At 33.5% G+C, this 24312-nt stretch overlaps 3 protein-coding genes and 1 long non-coding RNA gene across 7 annotated transcripts in view; all 4 read left to right on the top strand.

The window, feature by feature from the left end:
- Positions 1–2440, top strand: part of ITP (ion transport peptide) — a 136310-nt gene extending 133870 nt beyond the window's left edge. For both annotated transcript variants that reach the window (XM_073991986.1, XM_073991985.1), the window contains one exon: positions 1988–2440. In XM_073991986.1, the coding sequence (XP_073848087.1) occupies positions 1988–2096 (109 nt within the window). In that variant the 3' untranslated portion in view covers positions 2097–2440. The remainder of the gene's footprint in view (positions 1–1987) is intronic.
- Positions 2441–3166: 726 nt separating this feature from the next.
- On the top strand, positions 3167–9223 carry Gr47b (Gustatory receptor 47b). The gene is made up of 3 exons (XM_073991991.1): positions 3167–4177; positions 8499–8660; positions 8729–9223. Exons 1-3 carry the CDS (start codon positions 3203–3205, stop codon positions 8846–8848), a joined length of 1257 nt encoding a protein of 418 aa, XP_073848092.1. The 5' UTR covers positions 3167–3202; the 3' UTR covers positions 8849–9223.
- A 4176-nt stretch (positions 9224–13399) lies between these two features.
- Positions 13400–14739, top strand: LOC141406522 (uncharacterized). Its single transcript, XR_012413415.1, has 3 exons — positions 13400–13578; positions 13651–13765; positions 13823–14739. It is a non-coding gene; the product is annotated as an uncharacterized lncRNA (long non-coding RNA).
- Positions 14740–17665: 2926 nt separating this feature from the next.
- On the top strand, positions 17666–20405 carry LOC141406472 (zinc finger CCHC domain-containing protein 8 homolog). 3 transcript variants are annotated; one of them, XM_073991977.1, is made up of 5 exons: positions 17666–17786; positions 18088–18970; positions 19062–19117; positions 19186–19311; positions 19476–20405. In XM_073991977.1, the coding sequence occupies exons 1-5, from the start codon at positions 17727–17729 to the stop codon at positions 20289–20291; spliced, it is 1941 nt and encodes a 646-aa protein (XP_073848078.1). In that variant the 5' UTR covers positions 17666–17726; the 3' UTR covers positions 20292–20405. The 3 variants fall into 3 exon arrangements, with proteins under 3 accessions (XP_073848078.1, XP_073848079.1, XP_073848080.1); XM_073991978.1 differs by lacking the exon at positions 17666–17786 and adding an exon at positions 17866–17989; XM_073991979.1 differs by lacking the exon at positions 17666–17786 and adding an exon at positions 17937–17989 and having other exon boundaries at positions 18042–18970.
- Positions 20406–24312: the final 3907 nt, after the last annotated feature.

Genomic DNA, 24312 nt, shown 5'->3' with positions numbered 1-24312 from the left:
TTCACTTTTTATATGTTAAAAGTGCCATATAGTGTAAAAACATTTCTTTATCTAGGCTCCAGAATATTCTTGTTGGTAAAGTGTTCCAAAAATAGCAAAAGTTCTTCCCAAACTTATGACAGTGAAAAAATGTCATTCACTTATTTTCTACTTGACAAGTTTGGCTAATCTGACATCCGATTTGCAGATAAATGTCAGCAGAATTTTTATAAAAATTTTAATTTTTACATTCCCGTACTTTTGGAACAAATTTAAATTAATATCAATATTTGATAAAACTTTCATTCGTAAGTTTTGCTAAAAAAATGTATAATTTTATTTTGCCACGCGAATACACATTTTTTGTCCTTGTTTTCAATTTTAAGATATAGTGTTACAGCAGAAGTTTTTTGTTGGAACAATTCAGCGATACATCTACCTTTATAATTGCATAATGACAAAAACAGTACAAAATGTCAACCCTGCTTTTGACAGATTAGGCCATAAAAAGAAAAAAAATTGTAATCAGCTGTGAGCTGTGGCCTACCTTTACTTTATTCTACCATGGTCTAAACCAAGCGTAAAACACTCAACCTTGTTTACACTGTTATCAAAAAGAAGTGTTTTAAACAAAATAGTAATTTATTTGACAGATATTCGATGGAATTGACAACTTAAACGATGGGTTATATTAGGTATGTTCGTTTACTCAATAATTTGTACAAATTTGTACAAGTCCAGTAACTTCTTGTAATCGACTAAGGTCTTTTTCATGGTACTGTAGAGTAAACGAACAACATCCAGTAACAATTTGTAAAAATTGTAAGTAAACGAACACACCAATTATAACTCGTTTGGTGTTATTGCGGCCTTGACTGTATATAATAAATCCAATGGATCTCAAATGTCAATTCCATTATGTATAAATCATGGCACAATTACCAAGGTAGTGGTATCGTAAAATTTTGAATATGTTATATCAACATTTTCTTTATGTTGTTGGGGAAATTACAATAAAAATAATTTTTTTATAAAGGATTTGACATTTCAAATTCGAACACCTGGTGTGATACCACTACCTTGGTAATGGTGCCATGGTATAAATCAACTAAACTAATAGTACGTTTACATATTTAATAAACCTTCTGGAGATGACCGGATTTAATAAACTTTCTGGATTTTAAATATCAATTCAATTGCGTATACATCATGGTGGAATAAGAAGGTGTTACATCAAATCATACCAAACGTCAACATTGTTCACAATAACGAATTACTGTGAATTGCTTGTTTACCTTCTGTATGTGATTTTATTCACAATAATGCATTTTGACAACTAGTGTGATAATCAGCTGTTTCTCCCGTTGTACCTGTATTATTGCGCCATGGTATACATCAAATAAATCCTAATAATGTAGGTACCCCTGCAGAAGGCTATAAAATAAACAGGCTATTAATCCACATAAAAAAGAAGACTGCTTAAACCTAATTCACACTGGCGTCTAAAACTAGCCTTTGCAGTAAATACATACGTAAATTATTTAACAGACATTTAATTGAATTGACAACTTCAAAGAAATAATTTAAAACTATTTTATGTGTAAATTCAATTTAAAAAGGTAACCTTGTCATTGTATATACAGCTTACCTCTGACAAATCCTTTGATTTTTGTAGGGCAATTACGATTTAGTGGCTGCCCGTTTTTTGAAATTTTGTACAATTATTAAAAATGCTTTTCTAATCCCCAAAAACAAATATTTATGTATATACCATATATAAAAATTACAATGCTATTTTTCTAACCTCTAAAATTTTTGACAAAACAAAAGTGAACTTTCGCAATTTTTTAAACGTTCACGTTCTATATATTGTATATACAAATCTAATGTATATCTATTAAAATTGCAAAACAAAACCATGAATATTAACTTAAATATATCCATCTTTCCATTTCTATTTTCTTATACTTTCCAAAACCTCTACCCTACTTTGCCAACTATTGTTCAGACAAGAATGCTTTGGCTCACCATTCTTCAACGCTTGCATGGAAGCATTGCAATTGCATCAGGAAATGGATAAATACTCGGAATGGCGTGATACTTTGGGAAGGAAGTAAATTCACAATACGAACGATCGATTCTACTCCTCCTCCTACTCCTCATCTACCAGCTCAATGCAAACAAGAATGTCGCAACGTTATATTAAGGCAATTAAACTATCTCTATTTCTTCTAAAATACCCATGTAATTCTAGCAAAAAACAAATGAGATTCATTACAACAACAAAAGCTACAATTAACATAAAACAATAGAAGAACCCTATGAAAAGTATTAATCATTTGAAAAAAAAAAAACAAACTACAAATAATTTGAATTGCATATTTGTTGATTGTAAATTAGGTACCTAAAATTAAACAAAAAAAAAAATGACGAATAAATAAAAAATAATAAAAACAAAAAATATATATCTTTTAATGGGAAGGTTTCATATTAAAATCAAATATTTTTGTTTCTCCATAACAATAGGATTTTCAATTTTCCTTAATGTTTGTGTTTTTTATTATTATTATTATTTTTTTTTTTTTTGAAATGTACATTCTTTAAAACTAATGAAACATTCTGCAAATAAAGAAAGTATTAAACAATGATGTCTGATGTAAATAAGTTCAAATATTTTTATATTCTACATAATCATTTCGTTACTACAATTATAACCTTTTTTTGTAATGTAAAAATTAATATTATTATAATTATATTTTATGTATATGTAATTAGTTTAGTTTTATATTTTTATATTTACTTGCGTATAATTATTGTTTGGTATCACAGTTATTAGGTTTTTTTTTGTACGATTGTAAGTTAATTCCCAAGAAAACACAATATTTATTTTTTTTAATTTTTTATGCATTGTTTAATTTTTATTAAAAACACATCTTTGGATCTAGTCGTATAAATAAAGATTGTTTAATCAAATGATTTAATAAATTGATGTTTTATTTGCCATCCACCCTAATGTCATTGTAATTGATATGTGTGAAACCAGATGATTATCACTGGCAGTAATTGATTATAATTGTTCACTTAAATTTTCGTTCTTTTTGGGGGATGTAACAGTTAAAAGGGGTAAAAAATTAAGCAGTTGCGGCAGACTCTCAATTCAAAACGTTTACTTGTTCACAAATCCCTTCTTATGGTTAAACAATAAACTACACAGAGCCACAACATGGAAAAATCGAAAATACCAATAAAAACCAAAAACCTTCTGCAGTGTTTTAAATTGATGTTCTTCTTTCTTTATCACACGGGTTGTTTGAGTTTTAGACTACAAAGTGGCGGAGACTTACATTATACCCAATGGTCCAGCTTTTATGTGATTATTGTGCGTTTTGTATTGCTGGGATGCTTTTGCGGTGGAATGACCATAAAAATTACAACTGAGCAATTTTACAATGCCATGATTGGTCGCCTCTCACCCATTGTTGTGTTCATTATGTGCCTCGAATCTGTGGTCAGTGTCCTATGCTATTTGGTGGTTACTTTTAGTTTGGATACGACACGTAAGGAACATCTTATCTGCTGGAATCGGTTACAGAATCTGGATGATCAAGTTGTCAAGGATTTTCCAAATGTCAATTGGAACTATCACAAGAATTCAAGGAAATATACCCGTTTGACGGCGGCCATCTATTCATATTTCTCAATTATATCGTTTGGATTTGTTTTCAATTTGGCAAATTGTCGTTGTGGTTATTTGAGTTCATTTCTAATATCCTTTTCGTATGCCTGCATTACGGGTTCTCCAGGATTGGCTGGTTTCTTGTTTGTTGTGCAAATGGACATGTTGCGTCTACGTTTTCGTTTGTTACGTAAAGTGTTTCTATTGAATTTTGTTGCGAATAGTGGCAGAATTCGTCGCCAGAGTGATATAAAGATTTTGAGAAAATTCAAATTATTGGAATACTACTTTAAGGAGTATTCGGCCCTGATTCCTCGTTTCAATGCCGTCTTTAATGTTGTCAGCAGTGCATCAATGTTCTATGATTTTGCAATATTAACAAATATGGGATTTTTATTATGTTCCAAAGCCATTGAATCGAATACCCACTGGAAGGAATATTTGTTTGTTGCATTTTTTATGCTGCCCAGAATCTATAAAGTTGTTGTATGCAGTATATATGGCCACATGGCACATGCAGAGGTAAGTTAAAAATGTATAAATTACAATTTGCATTAGTCCTTTTACTTTATCTGCCAGCCTCTTCCAGTTTTTATCGCTCGTTACTCGAAATGTGTTCCCTTACTCATATGTATGTGCCCTGACTGGAACAGATCTATTGTACCTTTAAACCAATCAGGAGCCAAATACATTCGGCCCATTGTAAGTCGCGCCAAGCGTCCAAAACAACAATCACATGAAAAATGTGTAAGTGATGCCCAGTTTGTCCTTGAATTTTTCATGTGGTTGTTGTAACGCGGCACTCAACGGACCATATGTGCCGAGGCCTTCTTGGGATCCAACACATAGTAGAGTAATATAACGAAACTTGCTGTAGTGGGGAACTCGATCTAAAAACCCCTAATTTCATGAAATTTGTGTAATGAAATCACAAGATCTAAAAGTACAACTACGTAAAGAACAAAAAACAAGAATATTTTGATTGAAGTTTCTTCAAGCTGTAAAAATGTATGTTTATATTAGATTTATTGACATATAATCCACATAAAGATAGCAGGAAGACTTGTTGGAGGAAGAAATGATACGACATGGATCGATAATATTACAGAATGGACTGGCATCCGAGATACTACAACCCAATTATCAAAGGCTAGAGATAGGCCGCCGTAGGAGACTAGGTGTATATATACGTATTTATAAAAACAAATCTATTTATAATTGTATTGGTCGCTTACATTCGGAAAACGAATTGGCAAATAAAGAAGAAGATTGACAATAACAATGAATGGCAGATTGGGCGCCATCTTGTAATTACACCATGGTCCACACTAGAGTGATTTCATTGTAATAATTTCATGAAATTAGGCGTTATTAGATCGAGTTTCCCACTACAGCAATATCATAAAATTACTCGATCTAAGAATGCCTTCGGTCGGTTCAGTGAACTACTAAACTATAATGAACTATATCGACTGATCTAGTTCATACGCTCTTTTCAATGAATCGTTCAATAGAACTAGTTCATTAGTGAACTATACATCTCTAGTAATGCATCATTAAAGCAGATTTACATTAGAGGAGGATTTATAGTACGGTTACACTAGAGTTTTGTGCCGGGTTAACCCACTTCGAGAGGACTTATTTGAATTAATCGAGCTAATGCTTTGTTTACATTTACGAAATCCACTCGATTTCAACTGTCAATTCCTTTGCGTATACGTCAAATGAAAACTCATCTGAAATCAATTGGATTTCATTTGACGTTTAAGCAATGGATTTGACAGTTGAAATCGACTGGATTTCGTAAATGTAAACTTACTATCCCATGGCCTAAGGAATTTGTATTGAAAAATGAATTCTAGCGAAGTACCACACACTCAACCACTATGCTACGATCGTTTCGGTGGTAGTTTAAGCTTATTTTGAATGTAAATGGCTAGAAGACAAAGGCTGATTTTGATAACTTCTATTTATACAAACATTTTTACAAATTTGTAGGTATGAAGTATTTTTTTTGAAGTCTTTTTTATATCAAGTCACCCTAGTGTCTTGTCTAGGAATCATTTCTCAATACATACACATGTACAACCGAACGGGGGTTCCCTTCATGAATTGTAATGCCCTCCATTTCGGAAGTTTTTGTTGATTTTATTTGACGTTTGCGCTATGGAATTGACATTTGAAATCCAAACCCACTGGGTTAGACCATGTTTATTGGGGATTTATTTGAAATATTAGCAATGGAATTGACATTTGAAATCCAGTCCGGTTATATATAAACGTACTATTTATTAATCCGGTTAAGTGTAACTGGGGTATTAAGCCATGGTGACATTAGAGCTTTTGGCGGGTTAACCTTCATTACGAGGATTTTTGGCGTAAATACACTATTATAACACATTTTTGAAATCCACTCGATATCAACTCTCAATGCTATTGCTGAAATGAAATCCAATGGATTTCAGATGAGTTTTCATTTGAGGTATATGCAAAACAATTGACAGTTGAAATCTACTCGATTTCAAAAATGAAACACCATGTATGTACGTGAGGTAATCAGCTGCTCATGAGCATAGGCAATTATGTCTGCGTTGTTCCCATGACTGAATTTAATGGGCCAAATACATACTGTCCGTTGTGCGACGCGTTGCGCGTTGAAAACAACAACCACATGAAACATGTGTAATACCCCGGTTACACTATTGAAGGTTAACCCACTGGGTTTAATAGATCCAGTGGGTTAATCTTTACTGGTTACAGTTAGCTTTTCGAGGATATAAACTGTCAGCTGATGTTTGTTTACGTATACATACAAAATAACTAATAAAGTCGTGTGTTACACTTTTACAATTTCTCGTATGAGATATCGTCCCCTCTTTGCTCATATTGGTATATTTTACACACATGGATACATTTTTGTATCATGGTATCAATCTTACTTTTTGTTAAAAAGTGTCTAATGAAAAAAAAAATAATTTTATGATTTCCAAATAACTTTAGATTTATTAACTCCATAAAATCTCATGCGACCAATCGTAAACGTGTAAAACACGACAAACTCTGTTGCGAAAACAGTTGCAACTTTTGGTACTTTTTGAGTAGAGTTGGATTTTTTTGCACAAATACCGAATACAACACTGTACTTTTGGTGGTTTGTGCTGGATTTAAAATAAACCCAGCCATGAGAGCATTTAATTTTTGTATGGCAAATCTGATCAGATTTGAGCAGATTAAGCAAATAAATCCTCATGAAGTGGGTTAACCCGGCAAAAAGCTGTAGTGTAACCGTGCTGTAAGTGATGACAAGTTTGTTCTTGAAGTTTTCATGTTTGGTTGCCAGTTTTGCTCAAAAAATCGGTTGCTTGCCAATGTGGCCGTTCATTTTTGCAAAATATTTTGATGTTGCTGGACATTTTGACAGTAATCAATATTTCCGAAAAATCGACAGTCAAAACTAATGGTGTGTACTCCTCGGTGGGTTAAAATTGTTAATTCCAAACGTCAAATAAATCCTCATGAAGTGGGATAACCCGGCAAAAAAACTCTAATGTAACCGTACTCTTATTACAGTTTTTTAAGGGTTATACCCCGGTTACACTTAACCGGATAAACTCAGTGGGTTTGGATTTAAAATGTCAATTCCATAACACAAACGTCAAATAAATCCTCTCGAAGTCGGTTATCCAGGCAAAAAACTATAGTATAACCGTACTATTACCTTCTTTATGAGAATTTTTTTGACGTATACACAATGGAATTGACATTTTTAAACCCAGTGTGTTTATTAAGTCCTGTCATATGTAAACATACTATTGCTGAGTAAAAGTTACTGAAAAAGTAAAGTAATATGAACCCAGCAAAAAGTTTGCATCCGTGGATGCAGTTTAATCAGTACAAGTGTACAGTACATTTGCCGTTGGAGTACATCTTTTCCTATGAATTCACTTATGAATTTTACAAGAGATCGCGCAGCTAGGATGCACTCCATTTTGCTTCCACAGCACACAACTAGGATGCACTCCATTTTCGATCCAAATCACAGCTTAAGATGCAGTGCTTTGGATTGAATTTATATTCATTCTTCGGATTGCATTTTTAATCGGTCTAAAGATGCAATGAAAATGCAAGCCATTGCGAAATATCCCGAAATAAACCCAGCAAAAAATTTTGGAAGTTGTTCAATTGGAGTTATGATTTCACAACATCTTTCGATGTAGTCCAACAGAGTTATGAAAAATGCACTCCGTTCGATACATTTTATAAGCAGTTGCTGTAGAGATCCCTACAGAAAAAAACAGTTGGTTGATCCCTACACATTTCTCCAAAAGAGAAACAAGAGTGTATACATTTCGGAGAATTTGTTATAAAATAAAGAAATAAAAACATAAGTTGCGAACATTTTTGCGGTAATTCACGAGACGGAAATTTTTAATGGAGCGGAGTTGGAGTCCATGTCGAAATCTGAACTAGTGATGGGAAGGCAACATAAAAAACCCTTTTGGATGATGAAGCAAAATCAGATGCGCTTGGATTAAATTGAGAACGGAGGAAGTAAGCTCAAATGTGATTGAATTTAATGGAAACTTTTTTTAAATTTGTGTTTATAACTCCGCTCCATTAAAAATTTCCGTCTCGTGAATTACCGCAAAAATGTTCGCAACTTAAGTTTTTTTCTTTATTTTAAATAATAAAAAAATAAAATCCAAGGATTTCAGATGAGATTTCATTTGTCATATACGCAAAGGAATTGACAGTTGAATCGAGTGGATTTCGAAAATGTAACCAAGCATAATTTGCATTCTCCCTAAATCTAATTAACCACCTTTTTACTACTTTTTAATAGCGAAAAAATGTCTGGCAAGAATTTGTTCACATGGAAAGCTACTTCAATAAATCTTTAATTGTTCGTGACAATATGGAATCATTGTTTCATTGGCGTATGCATAATAATGATTATTTTACCGTGGGCAAGACAATGCGCTTTAATCTGGGTCTCATGTTTATGGTATGTTTATTGTTTTTTTTTTTTTTATAAAAACTGGATTAATCTTTAATGTACATTTATTTTTTCAGATATTTAACAGTATTGCCAATTACATAATAATTTTAATACAATTACAATTTCAACAGAATATAATAACAGAGACATTGAACAGTGGCTCATCTAAGGATGTAGAAATGATAGAAATTTAAAAGCAGAAATACATACATATGTATCACAACATAAACATAAAAATTAATTAAATACTGACTAATTAAATACTGACAAAAGACAGCCTTAGCAGCACATTGCACATTAACTGGACATACGCCAAATCTCAAAGATGTGGATATATTAATACAAGAAATGTTGCACATAATAAATACCCCTACATACATTAGAATGAACTATAAAACTGATACTGACCACTGTGCCCACATATACAGGAACATAGTCAACAAGCACTCACGACAACATGAAAGAAAAACTTAGTTTAGCTCAAACGGCGTAAGAAAGCAGAGGCTTTTCTCTTTAAATGTAATCTTTGTGTTAAAATTTTTAATATCAAATTGTAAATGAATGTTCTTTTTGTAGTTTATCCCTGAAGATGGTTAACGAAGTCAACCGAAATATTGGAACAAAAAAAATTTAAAACTAAACATAAACAACGTCTTTTCACTGACCTTCAGCCGAAATATACATCAAATATAAAAAAAATTAAAATTACATTATCCTAATGATTCTCGCAGAATCAAAAAATCGACAATAGCTGTGTCCTTTTACTTTTTTGGTAAGATTTGCTCAGTAACTTCTTTTCAGAGAGTAAGAAAGATTTTTCTTCTTTACACCGAAATAGACAACAAAGTAGAAAGACAGGATTTATGGGTACTTTACACGATATGTTTTTTACATATGAGTTGTCACTTTGCATATACATTTTGTATGGGAGAAGTGACAACTCATATGCAAAAAACATATCGTGTAAAGTACCCCTTAGTAAACTTTAGCAATGTAAAGGCCTGCGTACATAAGCTGTCTTGCGTGCTTACCTTGCTTACTTCTGATAAAAGAATAAAAAAGAAAAAGGCAACCAAGTTCGAAATTTCCTCGGCCTTCTTTATTCTTTTATTTTTATTATGTCAAAAATGAAGCAGGAAAGCAAGGCAATCAGGCAGAGCAGCTTATGTACGCAGGCCTTAACAGTTGATTACCAAAACAAAAACATTGGAGCCAATGTATGAAAGAAAAGCTAACTCCAAAGCAAATGAAAAAGTTCTTAAATTTAAGCAAAATAAATAAAAAATAATTAATAGATTAATAAAATAATCAATAAATATAGCTGAATTGTAACATTTGTAGCATTTTTCTACAAAAATCAAATAAACATTGAGCAGCTGATCATTAGCAGAGGATTAAAAAACAGCTGGCATCCATAGCTTAGCCCATGGTAGAATAAAGTAGAGGTAGGCCAGGTATGAAAATCACTGAAAAATACAACCTTGTTGCCATGGCTTAAAACTAGAGTTGTACAATCTAGTTCATTTCAAAGATCTAGTTCAATAGTTCAGCTCTTTTAACTGAACTAGTTCTGTAATCTAGTTCATAGTTCACCATCCAGTTCAATGATTCGGATCAGAATCGTTCACCGGCTCTTAATCGTTCTGTTGATGAAAACGCATACATACACCAAAGAGCAAGAAACAATAGAATAATATAATTTAACTGATCCAGAACCAAGATTAACACATTTACATATTTGTATTCCATTCATAAAGAAAGATTAAGTTGGAATTAATTTAAGACAAAATGTTCTTCATTCAAAAATCTTGTGTTGTGTGTGTAGAAATTTCATTGCGAAAATCATTTTGTGTGTGCGTTTCTTTTTATTTGTTTCCTCTTTTCTATCCAAAACATGAAACATTGAGCAGCTAATAGATTCGACATATTGGAATATGTTATGTCTTCATGTTTTTGTGGAGGTCTTCATTTTCAAACAGCTATTCCATGTACCTTGATCCAAAATATAAATAAAATTTATCACATTACGAAGGCATCAGACGACGGCGTCACTTTTTGCATTTGTGAACGACATGTTGAACTAGATTGTGAATCGTTCGTTGATCGTACGGTCACCGATTGATTCTAGTTCAGTGAACTATTGAACTATATTGACTGATCTAGTTCATACGCTCTATTCAATGAGTCGTTCAATTGAACTAGTTCGTTCATGAACTATACAACTCTACTTAAAACGTCAAATGACATGGAGCAATAATAAAGGTAGATGTATCTGGATAGTAAGTCGGTTTTACAAAAACATATGAAATTTAGAACTTCACTGTTTATGTTAAAAGTACCAAATAGAGTCAAATATAAAATTCACTTCAGCTATGCTCCAGAATATTATTGCTAGAAAGATGTTCCAAAAATAGAAAAGTTGTACCCAAAACTTAAGACAATGAAAACAAAAATGCCATTCTCTTATCTTTTACTTGAAAAGTTTGCATGCCAGATCATCCGATTTCCAGATACGGCGACATTTTAGCTAGAATTTTACAATATTTGTAATTTTTCGTACCCGTACTTTTAGAACAATAAATATCAATATATGACAAATCGTTCATTCGCAAATATTACTAGGTATTAACAGTTTTTTGTCGGAACAATTCACCGATGCATCTACCTTTATAATTGCATAATGTCAACACAGTAATAAATGTCAACACTGTTTATGACAGAATAGGCCATAACAAGAAAAAAATGTAATCAGCTGTTAGCTGTGACCTACCTTATACATTATTTTACCATGGCTTATGCCCGTAATAGGTCATTTAGAATAGCCATAAATCCTCGACTGGATTTAATAAATCCAGTACAAATAACATTGCATTTAGATATACATTTTGGAGGATTTAAATGAAATCAGCTGATTTTTGTACATAGCACAATTACCAAGGTAGATGCATCAGCTTATCGAATTTGAAACGTCAAAAGAATATTTCGTCCCAAAAAACATACGTCAAATTACAAATTTATTGTTTAATACTGAAAATGTTATCACATTATTTATTATTCTATCGCAGTTTGCCCATCTAAAATAAATAAACTAATTATTTTATCGTTTAGATATCGTAAATATTAGTCTTGGTTGATTAAAATAAACTTTGTACATCAAACCAAATTTAATTTTTCCGCCTTGTTTACAAATTTTTACATTTTAAATTATTTTTAGTGTAGCAATTCACCGATGCATCTACCTTGTTTCTTGTGTCAGATTGTAACTTTTTGTATTTTCTAGCAACATGTTGCAAAAAACAGAGTTGTATACGAGGATTTATGCCAGATTTAAAACAAATCCACTCAATAGGAGTATTTAAGGCCTGCGTACATAAGCTGCCTTGTCTGCTTACCTTGCTTACTGATAAAAGAATAAAAAAGAAAAGGGCAACCCAGTTCGAAATTTCCTCGGCCTTCTTTATTCTTTTATTTTTATTATGTCAAAAATTAAGCAGGAAAGCAAGGCAATCAGGCAGAGCAGCTTATGTACGCAGGCCTTTATTTTTGTATGGGAAATCTGGCAGATTTTGGCTGGATTTAGCAAATAAAACCTGATAATGTGCTAAATCCGGCTAATGAAGTCATATCTAAATGTGCCATAAATTCTAGCCCTAGGTAACCGGGTAGGTAGCTACCTATTAGTTATCTTTACCAGTGCGTTTGGTAATTTCCACGTGCCATTTACCGAGGCGTATAATTTTTGAAATCATGTGGTAACATTGGTGATTTTGAGTCATGATTTCTCAAAATCATTGCCACATACATAGAATCGTTTTACAAATGAGTGGAATTAGAAATGAAATACAACCTTCCTCCACCTGCACCGTTTAGTTCATTACTTTTCATTCATCATTTTCTTTTTTTCTGAAAATGTTTGTGTTTTCAATAAATTTTGAATGTAGACATGTCATAATTCTCGATAAATTCTCTCATTTGTTATGTCATGTTCACACGAGCGTTTCAATTACGTTGTTCGCCTGTCGAACGACGTACACGAATTAACCCGTTTCCACGACACCATTCGTAATTAACAGAAACATAAACAAAATTTCCTTCAAATTTGTTTCCTTGTTTTCACGAAAATTTGAACCGAAACCACATAAAATATACATTAAAGCTTCGTTCCTGTACTTTTTAATAGTAAAACTCGTAAAAGAGAGAAAGAGAGAAAAATTGTTGTCACAAAAAAGTTTTTTCAAAAAGTTCGGGAACGGAAAAATGGAAAATACGTCAAAAAAACTGGAAGAAATGTCAAAGTCGGCGTATCAGCCAATCAGACGCCGGCAACCATGTTACTATTTTTTTACTCGCCCAAATTTGTCGTGTAAAAAGTTTTTAAAGAGAGCTTCATTCAGCGCCATTTTTGTTTAAAGAGAAGTGAACATTTTACAACTTTTTTGTGTACGGGAACGCTTTTTCGAGTAAAATGTGTAAAAGTCGTAAAAATTGTAAAAACTTTTTAGTTCTGGAACACAGCTTAAATGAATAGGAAAAACAGTAGACTTTCCTTCAAATGTATCTTTTATATTTATCAACACACATTTCATTCATTTTTCTCATAAATTCTCATGGCAGAATAAGAAGGTAATCTCATTTGAAAAAACCGTCCTTGAGCTGCCAAATACAACCATGTATTCAAAACGAAATGAAAGTTGTTGTTGTTATTGTATGTCAATGACAACAATAACAACGTACTATTGTTTGTTTACATTTCATTATTTTATATAATTTTTCTTGGAACAAATAAATTTTAATTAAGTGACGATACGACAATCATTGGCACAATTTCAGGAGAATGCATATTAAGTTTTTTTGGCGCTTCTTTTGGTTAATGTAATTCGGGCTGCAGTATGCAATAATTGTTGCAAAATTGTCAAGAAAGATGGTAAGCAGCGTGCAAAAAGAATTTCTGTGAAAAATCCCTAAAAACAATGTTTTTCTGTATCACGGTCCTCAGGGCACACTCGGAAAACAATTAACAAACAAAACAACATTTGCCCAGCCGTGATGTCGTCAATCAATTGGTGGATTATCCTGATACCAAAAGCGTTTCGGCAACAGACAACAAGTCGGTAAGTAAATGGGTTGGGGTGATGATGAATTGATTTAATGTATGTTCCTTGTTATAGGTCACCAACCCTCTATGGAATCTCGACAAACTCGTCGTGCTCTGATCAGTTGGTTTTGAAAACACAGGCTTAACCCTAGTTTAGTAAAAACTCTCCGATTTTTGTGAAATTTTTTCCAGAGGTAGATATTGTTGCGCTGATCACAGAAATGTATAATTTTCTTGGGGGACGGACCCGGTTATTGGACCCGAAAGTCCAGGTTCAAAACCCGGTTTAGACCCGGCTCTACTGAACCTATTGCTACAAAATGGTTATCATTGGAAAGCTTATAAAAATACCTATCTAACAAGTGGTAATATAATGAGGATAGTTTCTGGTGGTCAGGTGATATAACCCAAAAACTGATTTTTGGACCCGGATTTTTCCATAAAACCTTTAAAAAGGGAAAAAATTTAATAGAAAAATCGTAGAGTTTTTACTCAACTAGAGTTGTTCCGAAACACATACCTTGATGGTGGTGGCCTCTACTGAAGATCTGGACTGAAATCCAAAAGGTGAACAAATACCAAAGATGCCGTGCTGGCCGAGGCACCATACGCGGTCGTCGTGGATAAAGGTTTTTTTGCAAAAAAAGGTTCCACCTACCTTGAAGAACCTTCCTCAACTGAAGATTGCTAACACCGATTTGTATAGCATTTTTAAATCTGAAGAAATCCGCAGGTACTTCGGCCGTGTTCGTCGTCTCAATCCAACACCCACCCCCCTCCCAGGAAGATGCACACTTTTGAAATCTTATAAACATTGTTAGAATATTATATATTTTAATGCTGCAAAATGTATGATTTTATATATTTAAGACTATGTATATAAAACTAACTTAAGTTTTGCAGCCTTATCTGTTTACAGCATATATTTCCTGGGAGACCAACATCTATGTATGTTTGGTCTTTAAAAAATAAAAACTTCCCAAGAGGAAAATACGATATTGTAGTAATGATTATAAACGCTGCATCTAACTTGGTAGCCATTTCAACAGTTATCGTGCCAAACAGCCATTTAAGTTTGTCACCATAGGATTTTTTGAGATTTGGGTCATTAGGAACCATGCCCATGTTTGAGAGAACTATTCCGATGTGCAAGTGTTGGACGAATGTATGTCACTGGCCGACTTCCGTAACGTCATAAAACTGCATTGTTTCAGTTGTTGCACATGCTTTGTAAAAGTGCTTTCAAATGCACACCGTTGCAAAAACTTTGTACCTGTTGACCATTTTGTGTGTATTCTGCGTTTCAGTGACTGCGCATCAGTGATGTCTTGGATTGCAATACTTCACACTAATTCTGCATCACAGCGATATGAATAGGATGTTTGACATTAACAAGGCAAATGTCTATAGGGATGTCGGCCACTCTTTAAATTTTTGTGAGCACCAGTCATTTATGTTGGTCGCTATAGGATTTTTTAGGCCTTGAAGGAATATGTATGTCTGAAAGCATGGACTTGATCACGAAATACATCATATCACTGCAAACAGGAGCACAAGGAATTTATAACCTATTGTCGAACAGCCCTTAAGAGAAATCCTTAATCTATGTCTGGAAAAATTTTGGGAGGATTAATTTTTGACAAAATCTGTTGATCCGGTTGAAGTTACCGTTCGCACCAAATTGATTATTTTGAAAAAGTATGACGAGGCCTATATTTAGACCACTTTAGGTGATCCGTTCGAGAGTTATCCTTCAGACATACAAGGCTAAATCGAATCGAATCGGTCTGAAAAAATTAAATTTAAAAATTTGAAATTAAATTGCTTTCAGATTTGAAATGTAAATAAAACTGACATATGTATGTTTTAACATATACATACAAAGCTTGTCAAAATCGTTTTGACTACGAAGGGACGTCAAAGCAAATACAACCCTGTGAGTTGTGAGCGTAAGACTACCTTGTATCATTGTATCATGATAAATTCTGAATAATTTTGTATTTTCAATATATTTTTATATTTTTCTATTTTCCCGATTAAAGAGAGAGAGACATGTCAAAACAATTTTTGTGTATACAGACTTTCAGTTATTTGTTTCCTTTTTGTTTCTGATTTTTTACGCGATTTTGAACTAATGGACAAGAAATGTGTGTGGAATTAAGAAGGAAACACAACCATCTTCCTTCTGCATCTATATAAAACGTTTAGTTCATTAATTTTCATTCATATTTTTCCTTTGTTCTAAAAGTTTTTGTGTTTTCAACAAATTTTTCAATTTTTAATTTAGACATGTCATAATTATTATTTTCGATAAATTCTCTCATGGGACATATTTTATCGTTGTTCGGAGAGTATTTCTACTTGAACAACGTAGAAAAATCTTCGTTCGTTCTCAGAATTTTGTATGGGGAATCAAGTAATTTATTCGTATTTGAGGGTCGAACGACGAATAGAGGACGAACGACGTACCGTGGAAACGGACTATTAGGGATGGGACATATTTATTCGTCGTTCAGAGAGTATTCTAACTTGAACAACGTAGAAAAACCGTCGTTCGTTCACAAATGTTTGTATGGGGAAATAAATGATTTATTCGTGGTTATGGGCCGAACAACGAATAGAGAACGAACAACGTACCGTGGAAACGGCACATAAGGGCTTGTATTTAAAAAGGTGAATTCTAGCGAAGTTCCACACGCCCAACTAAAGGCCTGCGTACATAAGCTGCTTTGCCTGATTGCCTTGCTTTGCTGCTTCAATAAAAAAATAAAAGAACAAAGAAGGCCGACCCAATTTCCAACTGATGGCAACCCAGTTCGAAATTTCGTCTTTATTCTATTATTTTTATTACGTCAGAAATGAAGCAGGTAAGCAAGGCAATCAGGCAAAGCAGCTTATGTACGCAGGCCTTAATTCAGCTCATCAGGCATATCGGATGTGAATGACTATAAAACAAATGCGGATTCTGATGACTTCTAATTATACGGATATTATTGCAAATTTGCAGATATGAAGTATTTTTGTAAATTTCTTTTATCAAGTCCATCTAGTGTCTTAATCAGAATCATTTCTCAATGCATACACATGTACAATCGAAGGGGGTTTCCTTCATGAATTGCAATGCCTGCCAGTTCGTATGTTTTATAGATTGGCTGTAGGTTAGAACACCAAGATCGGCAAATTGTCTGCTTGTTAGAAGGACCCAGGTGCTGCTGATGACCGAATTGAATGAACAGAGTGGCAAGGTATTCAACAATCAAATGGTGTGGCATCTCATCAAAACATATGCTCAAATGCCCTAAATTTGATCTATAGAGCCCTTTACATTTTTTTGTCAAAGATGTCAATATTATAAGATAGGAAAAGTCAATTGTTAAAAATTAACTGCAGGTGGAGTTAACCTCTGTTGCTACGACATCATAGCAACATTCTGTTAAACGAAAACTGTTATTCATTGGAATATTGACAAGAAAAACATTAAAACTCAAGTTTGACGGCATTCGCTTTTGATTTTTTCATTGAATGAACAATAAAAAAAGAAAAGAAATAAATTTCAGCCACAAAACACGACGTTAATGTTTTCTGCCGCGAGAAATGGGAATCAAAAACGATTGGCATTGCTGTTATCAATTCCAGTGAGTTGTGTAGCCATCTGTAACCAAAATGTGGAACTATTAGCATATGTTTTTGGAAAATGCATTTGTTCGGGTCTTTATTGCTATACGTCTTTGTTTTTGTCAAAGATGTCAATATTATAAGATAGGAAAAGTCAATTGTGAAAAATTAACTGTAGAGGGGGTTAACCTCTGTTGCTACGACATCATAGCAACATTCTGTTAAACGAAAACTGTTACTCATTGGAATATTGACAAGAAAAACATTAAAACTCAAATTTTACGGCGTTGACTTTTGTTTTTTTATTAAATAAAAAATAAGAAATATTGAAGAAATAATTTCAGCCACAAAACGCGACGTTAATGTTTTCTGCCGCGAGAAATAAGAATCAAAAACGATTGGCATTGCTGTTATCAATTCCAGTGAGTTGTGTAGCCATCTGTAACCAAAATGTGGAACTATTAACATATGTTTTTGGAAAATGCATTTGTTCGGGTCTTTATTGCTATACGTCTTTGTTTTTGTTTTGATCCCAAGACTTTATCATTTTCTTGCTTTTCCTTCATTCGTTACTGTGATGCCATATTATTAGGAATTGATTGAGACATTCTGTGTTGTGGCGTCTGTGAGTTGTTGTTTATTTATAATTAATAAATTATTTATTAATTATTTATTAGTTTAATTATTGCCCCTTTTTCTTATTGGTAACACAATTCCTTTTAGTTACCAACAAACAAGCTAAACATGCCAAGCGCCGAAAGAAACCTAAACGACGACAGTGACTGTGTACTGCAAGATCAGCATGTAAGTTGTATCACATTAGATGATTCCCACGAGGATGCTATGGAAGAAGGTGAACTAGACGATGAGGATGATGGTGGTTCTCAGGCAGACATTATATGCCAAATCAAATTTACTAGCCAAAACTATGCTAAATTTGGTAATATCATTGAAGAATGTCTCAAGGAAAAGTTAAATAGCTGTGGTGAGGAAAGAAAAATAGAAATTTGCACACTGGAACAGCCGCCGCCGGACGACGCCATAACATTGACTGTTAGATATGTGGCTGCAGAACATGAGGATGATTCCTGTGTTGTTGATGCCCTTGATGCCCCCAACAGACTTGACGATGAACAAAACATTAGCAAATCAGATCAGACCTTTGAAAAAGAAGATTCCCCAGATCTTAGTGGTATTAGTGAATTGTTTACCATAGACACTAAACCGGCTGAGAAATTGGATAGCATAAAAATACCATCCTATAAACGAGCTATAAAAGATGCGCTATTGGATGAAGAAGCGGCTTCGACAAAGAAACAAAAGCAAGAAGAGAAGAATATGAGAGCTGCCAAAACAAATAATTGTTTCAATTGTGGAGAATCAGATCATAATATAAGAGATTGTCCAGCGCCGCACAATATAAAACGAATTAAAATGGCTAAGAAGAACTTTTCCAAAACTGAACGTTATCATGTTGATGTTGAGCAACGGTTTGCTCATTTGAGACCAGGACAAATATCGGATAAACTACGAGAGGCAATGGGTTTGCGGAGAGGCGAGTTACCGTTTTTCTTTTATCGCATGCGTGTTTTGGGATATCCTCCAGGTAATTCTAATTTCCATTTTCAACCATGATTAATTCATGTCTAATGGCTGGTTTAGAAACTGCAAATAAAACTCTGATTTGATATTTCCAGGTTGGCTGGAAGATGCCAAGGTGGAACATTCCGGTATCAATTTATTCAATTCCGATGTAAGTTGTTGGTATAAATTGGAAAGTAATATTTTTTTATGTATGTTTTTGGTTAATTCTAATTTTAGGGATCCAAAATATTGAATTCAGATGAGGATGATGGTGAAGTCGATGCAAATACTCACAAATATAATGTATCAAAAATAATTGATTTTCCTGGTTTCAATCAAGATCCAGGAGAAAATTTCTATGATGTAAGTGGGTTAGAAATAACACTGGGTCTTGATAATTCGTACTCCGATCAATACAAAATCCTGGATAAGGAATTTAATCCCGTCAATCCAAAAACCATGACCTCTTATTATCGAGATTCTGCCGTAATTTAAAATCGATGTTTAAAATCACCTTTTCTTTCTAGGACTATAAATATCACAATGTACCGCCAATGAGCAGAAGCCAGCTAAAAGAGGAATTTGTCAAGACCTTAGGTGACAATGTGGTTAAAGGCTACAAACGCAAGAAGCTTAAAGATTTTCCAAAATCAAATGACGATGACAGTATCACTGAATCTGCTCACATACAAATATCCGATATGGAAATCGAAGATGTGGAAACCACTGCAAATGTTGAATTTGTTAGACCTCCACCTCCGTCAGAGCCTCCGAACACATCAGACGACATACCTCCACCACCACCTCCATTGCCACCACCTGCTAGTCCAATAGCCGCCCCATCCTCACCAAAGTCACCTGATTCACCATCCTTGGATGAATTGGAAGTGCGAAAGAATCAACTTCTGAAAGAACTAAATACATCGGTCATTGAAATCGATGACTCCCTTATTGATGATATAATTGAACTTGATAACAGTTTGGAAGAAGGGGAGGAGGTGGAGGACGAAAAAAGTAATTCATCTAATACTACTCCCCAAGCTGAAAAAGAAGTTACCGAGCCACTAGAACAGCAGCAACAACAACAAGCCAATGAAGATTCCAAAGATTCGTGTAAATCATCTGAAACTAATTCTGATAATATTGATAAAACCTTTATGGGTACACCAGTACTGAAATTCTCTCCCTATGACTCTTTGCCAAATGGCGAAAACTTTAAAGTTGGCGTAAGTGATGTTATTAATTTTGAAAATTTACCCGATTCAACGGGTAAATATGAGAATATGAAAGAACTTATAAAAAAGGTACGAACAGTTATACACAAAATACACAATGACGATTGAAAAAGCGGAAGGAGGGAGGGCAATGGTCGGGAGATTCTATTTACAAAACAATAAAACTTTTTATCAATAAATTTATATACATACATATATACAAGTAATTATTTTATAGTAAAATTGACCTTTTGGGTTGTTTCTTTTTAAATTTAAATGCTCCTCCCTTCGGAGAAACAGAGTTGTGGCGAATTGTAGAAATCTCAGTAGGTATTGGACAGCTGTCAAATTAAATAATCAGCCGAGGACAATACAGCTGATCTGGGGAGAGACCTGAAGGCGGTAAAAAAACAAGGCAGTTAAATTTAAACGCCACGTAAACCCATAAGAAACAATATTGATCATCTTGTAATAGATTGAAAACACGACTGGTATGGACGTACGATCGATTCGAGGAGCATACGCCGTTTCGGATCACTACCTTGATGTAGGGTTGTTCAAAACCGTGGATCGTAACGAATGAACTACGAGCTAACACAACACGAAATCTGTATTCGTGCATGAAACTAGGGGTTCTTAAATCGAGTTCCATACTAGAGCAATTTTATGAAATTGCAGTAGTGGGGAAATCGATTTTTTTTTTTTTTTATATATATATTTTTTTTCCTTTATTCAAAAAAATTTCTTAACAATTTTAACAATGTTGCCCCAGCGCCTTGGAGGCATTATTGGGGCGAATTACTTAAAATTTTATCATTTATGACGTGTGTTTTACTTTGGACTCAAAATATAATAATAAAAAAATCATTAGGTTTTTCTTTACATCAGAAGCATCTCTATGTTGCTTAACAGAAATAATTTTAATTCTCTTTTAAAGGATGCAATTGTATCTAGATTTTTAATACGATTTGGGATGCAATTATACTCTATGCATCCATTATGTTCTATGCGTTGCTTTGATAATTCCAGTCGACACCTAGCTACTCTCAAATTAGATCTATTCCTGGTATTAAACGCCGTCTGATTAATGTAAAATTGAATTGATCTTGGTCCCAAATTATGCATGACTTTAAACATATATGTCGACAGTTGGAACTTGTACATACCATGTAATGGTAAAATATCTTCTGCAATGTCTTTATAAAGGCAATGGGTAGGATATAAAAGTGGCAAATTAAACACTATTTTTAGCGCTTTATTTTGCAATCTCTGCAGTGCTTTCAAATGAATAGTTTTACTGTATGCATAAATCATTATCATGTAATTAAAGTGGCTTTGAATGAGAGAATTGTAAATCAGGAGCTTCGTCTTGACATTTAATATATTCTTTAGTTTGTATAGTATTCCGATGGCAGGTGCTACTTTCTTTTTCAAATAATCGATATGCGTATTCCATTTCAAATTATTTTGAAGGTATATTCCTAAATATTTTAGTGATTCACATTCCACAACTCTTGTATTTCCAATTGTAATATTGAAAGATAAATCATTTTGCAAACATCGAGGACGGAATCTAATTATTTTGGTTTTACTTGAGTTGATTACAAGTTTGTTTAGTCTGCAATATTCCAAAATAAGCTCAGCGTCATGTTCCATTTGAGACTTTAGAATAATATCATGGTGATATGGGTAGAGTAGAGCAATATCATCCGCGTACATAATCAATTTTCCGTAGAGCTTCAGATTAGATAAATCATTAAGGTACAGAGTAAATAATAAAGGACCCAGAACGCTCCCTTGAGGGACACCATGCTTTACTGTCCCAACGTCTCCTTTTACTCCATCCATTGCAACAAATTGTTTCCTATTTGTAATATTACTCTCGAAGAGTTTTAGCTCTTTTCCCCTCACACCGTAATAGGGCAATTTTTCCAGTAGGATATTATGATCAACGAGATCAAACGCCTTAGAGAAATCGTAGAATGCTGCACCTACACCACCAACGTTTGCTTCAATACCATCACAAATTAAATTGATAATATTTATGACCGCTTCTTGTGTTCCACTACCCTTTTTAAAGCCAAATTGCATAGGATACAATTGGCCAGACTCCTCCAGAAAAAACGTAAGTTGCTTATGTATTAACTTTTCAAACAACTTATCTACTAATGACAACAAAGCTATTGGCCGGAAATCTGAAGTTTTGCATGCATTTGTCAACTTTGGTATTGGCACTATCTTTGCCAATTTTAACACCTCCGGGTATGTTGAGGTGCTTAACATTGCATTAAATGTTAAAGCTAGATGTTGACTAATGGAATCCTTTGAAGCAATCATAACTTTCCCTGAAATTCCATCAGGCCCAGGACATTTTCCAGTTTCAAAACTTGAAATTAATTCAACAATATCAGTCGTATTTACGGAATGAAAATGAAATGTTGAAACACATCGTGTTAAACTGTTTAAGTTGTTATAATGATCACCATCATTGGATGTTATAGTATTCTTTAATAGTGTTGGCATATTTAGAAAATACTCGTTAAAAATATTACATTTCGTTGTCACATCATTTACAATTTCATCCCCTTCATTTTTTAAAACAAGTGGCTTTTTACATTTTCTCCCCAAGCATTCATTAAGAAAATTCCAACCTTTCCTTGGGTCATTATCAATACTTTGCATATTCCAGCTTACATAAGAGTTAAAGCTCTCTTTAGATGCAATTTTAATAACACGACTTATACGTTTCAGTGTACAATCAATTTCCGTATTCCTACCCTTCTTCCTTCTTCTTTCCAGTAGTTTCTTCTTATATTTCCTAAGTGATTGTAACTGGTTATTTTCCCAAGGTGTTATAAGACTCTGTGATAACAGTTTGTTATCCTTTATTGTGGTATTTTCATCTACAATGTCTTTAATAGTAGAGATTATATTTTCTGCATCAATAGAAGGATTTCCAGAGTTATGGTAATTTGCAAAATAGTTCCGAATGGTTCTGCTTATATTGCTGTAATCATACTGCTTTATTATTCTTCTGGTTACCTGAGTATTTTTTAGACCACTATCCATTTTGCACCATATAATATTGTGATCCGAAATATCGCACTCAATGGAAAATATAGCTAATCTGCTCGCGAAATTGCTGTAAACGTGATCAATGGACGTTTGACTGCTCGGGCGGGAAATAAGTTCATGACATGATTTATAACCTACGGCAGATAGTGTCGTAAATAAATCAGAAGATCCCGAAGGTGTTAATTGATCAATATTAGAATCACCAACAATTAAACATACAGTGCGACAGGGATGACACAAGTGGTTTTCCAAATACGCTAGGAATGTATTTAAGTGGCATTTAGGAGAACGGTAGAAGGTAGTCAATTTTAGCGGCATTCCATTAACTAAGAATCCATTTAACGAAATTCGTATAGCTTCGACAAAATTTGTGCTTTCACATAATTCTATGGTGTATGTTAAATGTTCACGAATGTATAAAGATGTACCGCCATAGCCATCATCTCGGCAGCAATGCAAAACATTATATCCAGGGATATTATACATTTGAGTTATAGCTTTATCAAACCAAGTTTCCTGGATGGCAATTATGCTTGGCAAAACTGGGAAGTTAGCAACAATAGATTTAAATTTATTAAATTTCCTGAACGAAGAAATGCTTCTGACGTTTACAGACATAATATTGAAATTGTATTCATTGGTATATTCAAAATTTTCAACAAATGAATCAATATTTGTAAAATATTTATTTTTATTTAACATTATGTATAAAAAAGGATAAACAAAAGTTATTTAATTCATGATTTAATTACGGTTAATAGGAGATACGAAATCAACTTGATCATCATTTTCATTATCAGCATCATCTTCTTCTTCATCTTCAGAGACAGGCACTATTCTCTTGGATCTTCTTCCATGGAAATTATTAGTTGTAGCTTCAAGTAAAAGGACATCCACATCCTCTCTACGACGAATAAGCTTCGGCTTGTTTATAGCACTTTTTTTAACATATATCTTGTTACCGTTGGTATAGATATGATTATATCCAACATTTTTAAGGGTCTTTGTATAATTAAATAGTTCCAAAGATTCTCTGCTTAAAAAGTCATTTATATAGATTGATTTTGTGTTATCA

This window comes from Musca autumnalis, unplaced genomic scaffold (assembly GCF_047663935.1).
Source record: "Musca autumnalis isolate F117 unplaced genomic scaffold, ASM4766393v1 scaffold_5, whole genome shotgun sequence".
NCBI lineage: Eukaryota > Metazoa > Arthropoda > Insecta > Diptera > Muscidae > Musca > Musca autumnalis.
The sequence above is the reverse complement of the archived record's forward strand: the minus strand, read 5'-3'. Positions and strand labels throughout refer to the sequence as shown.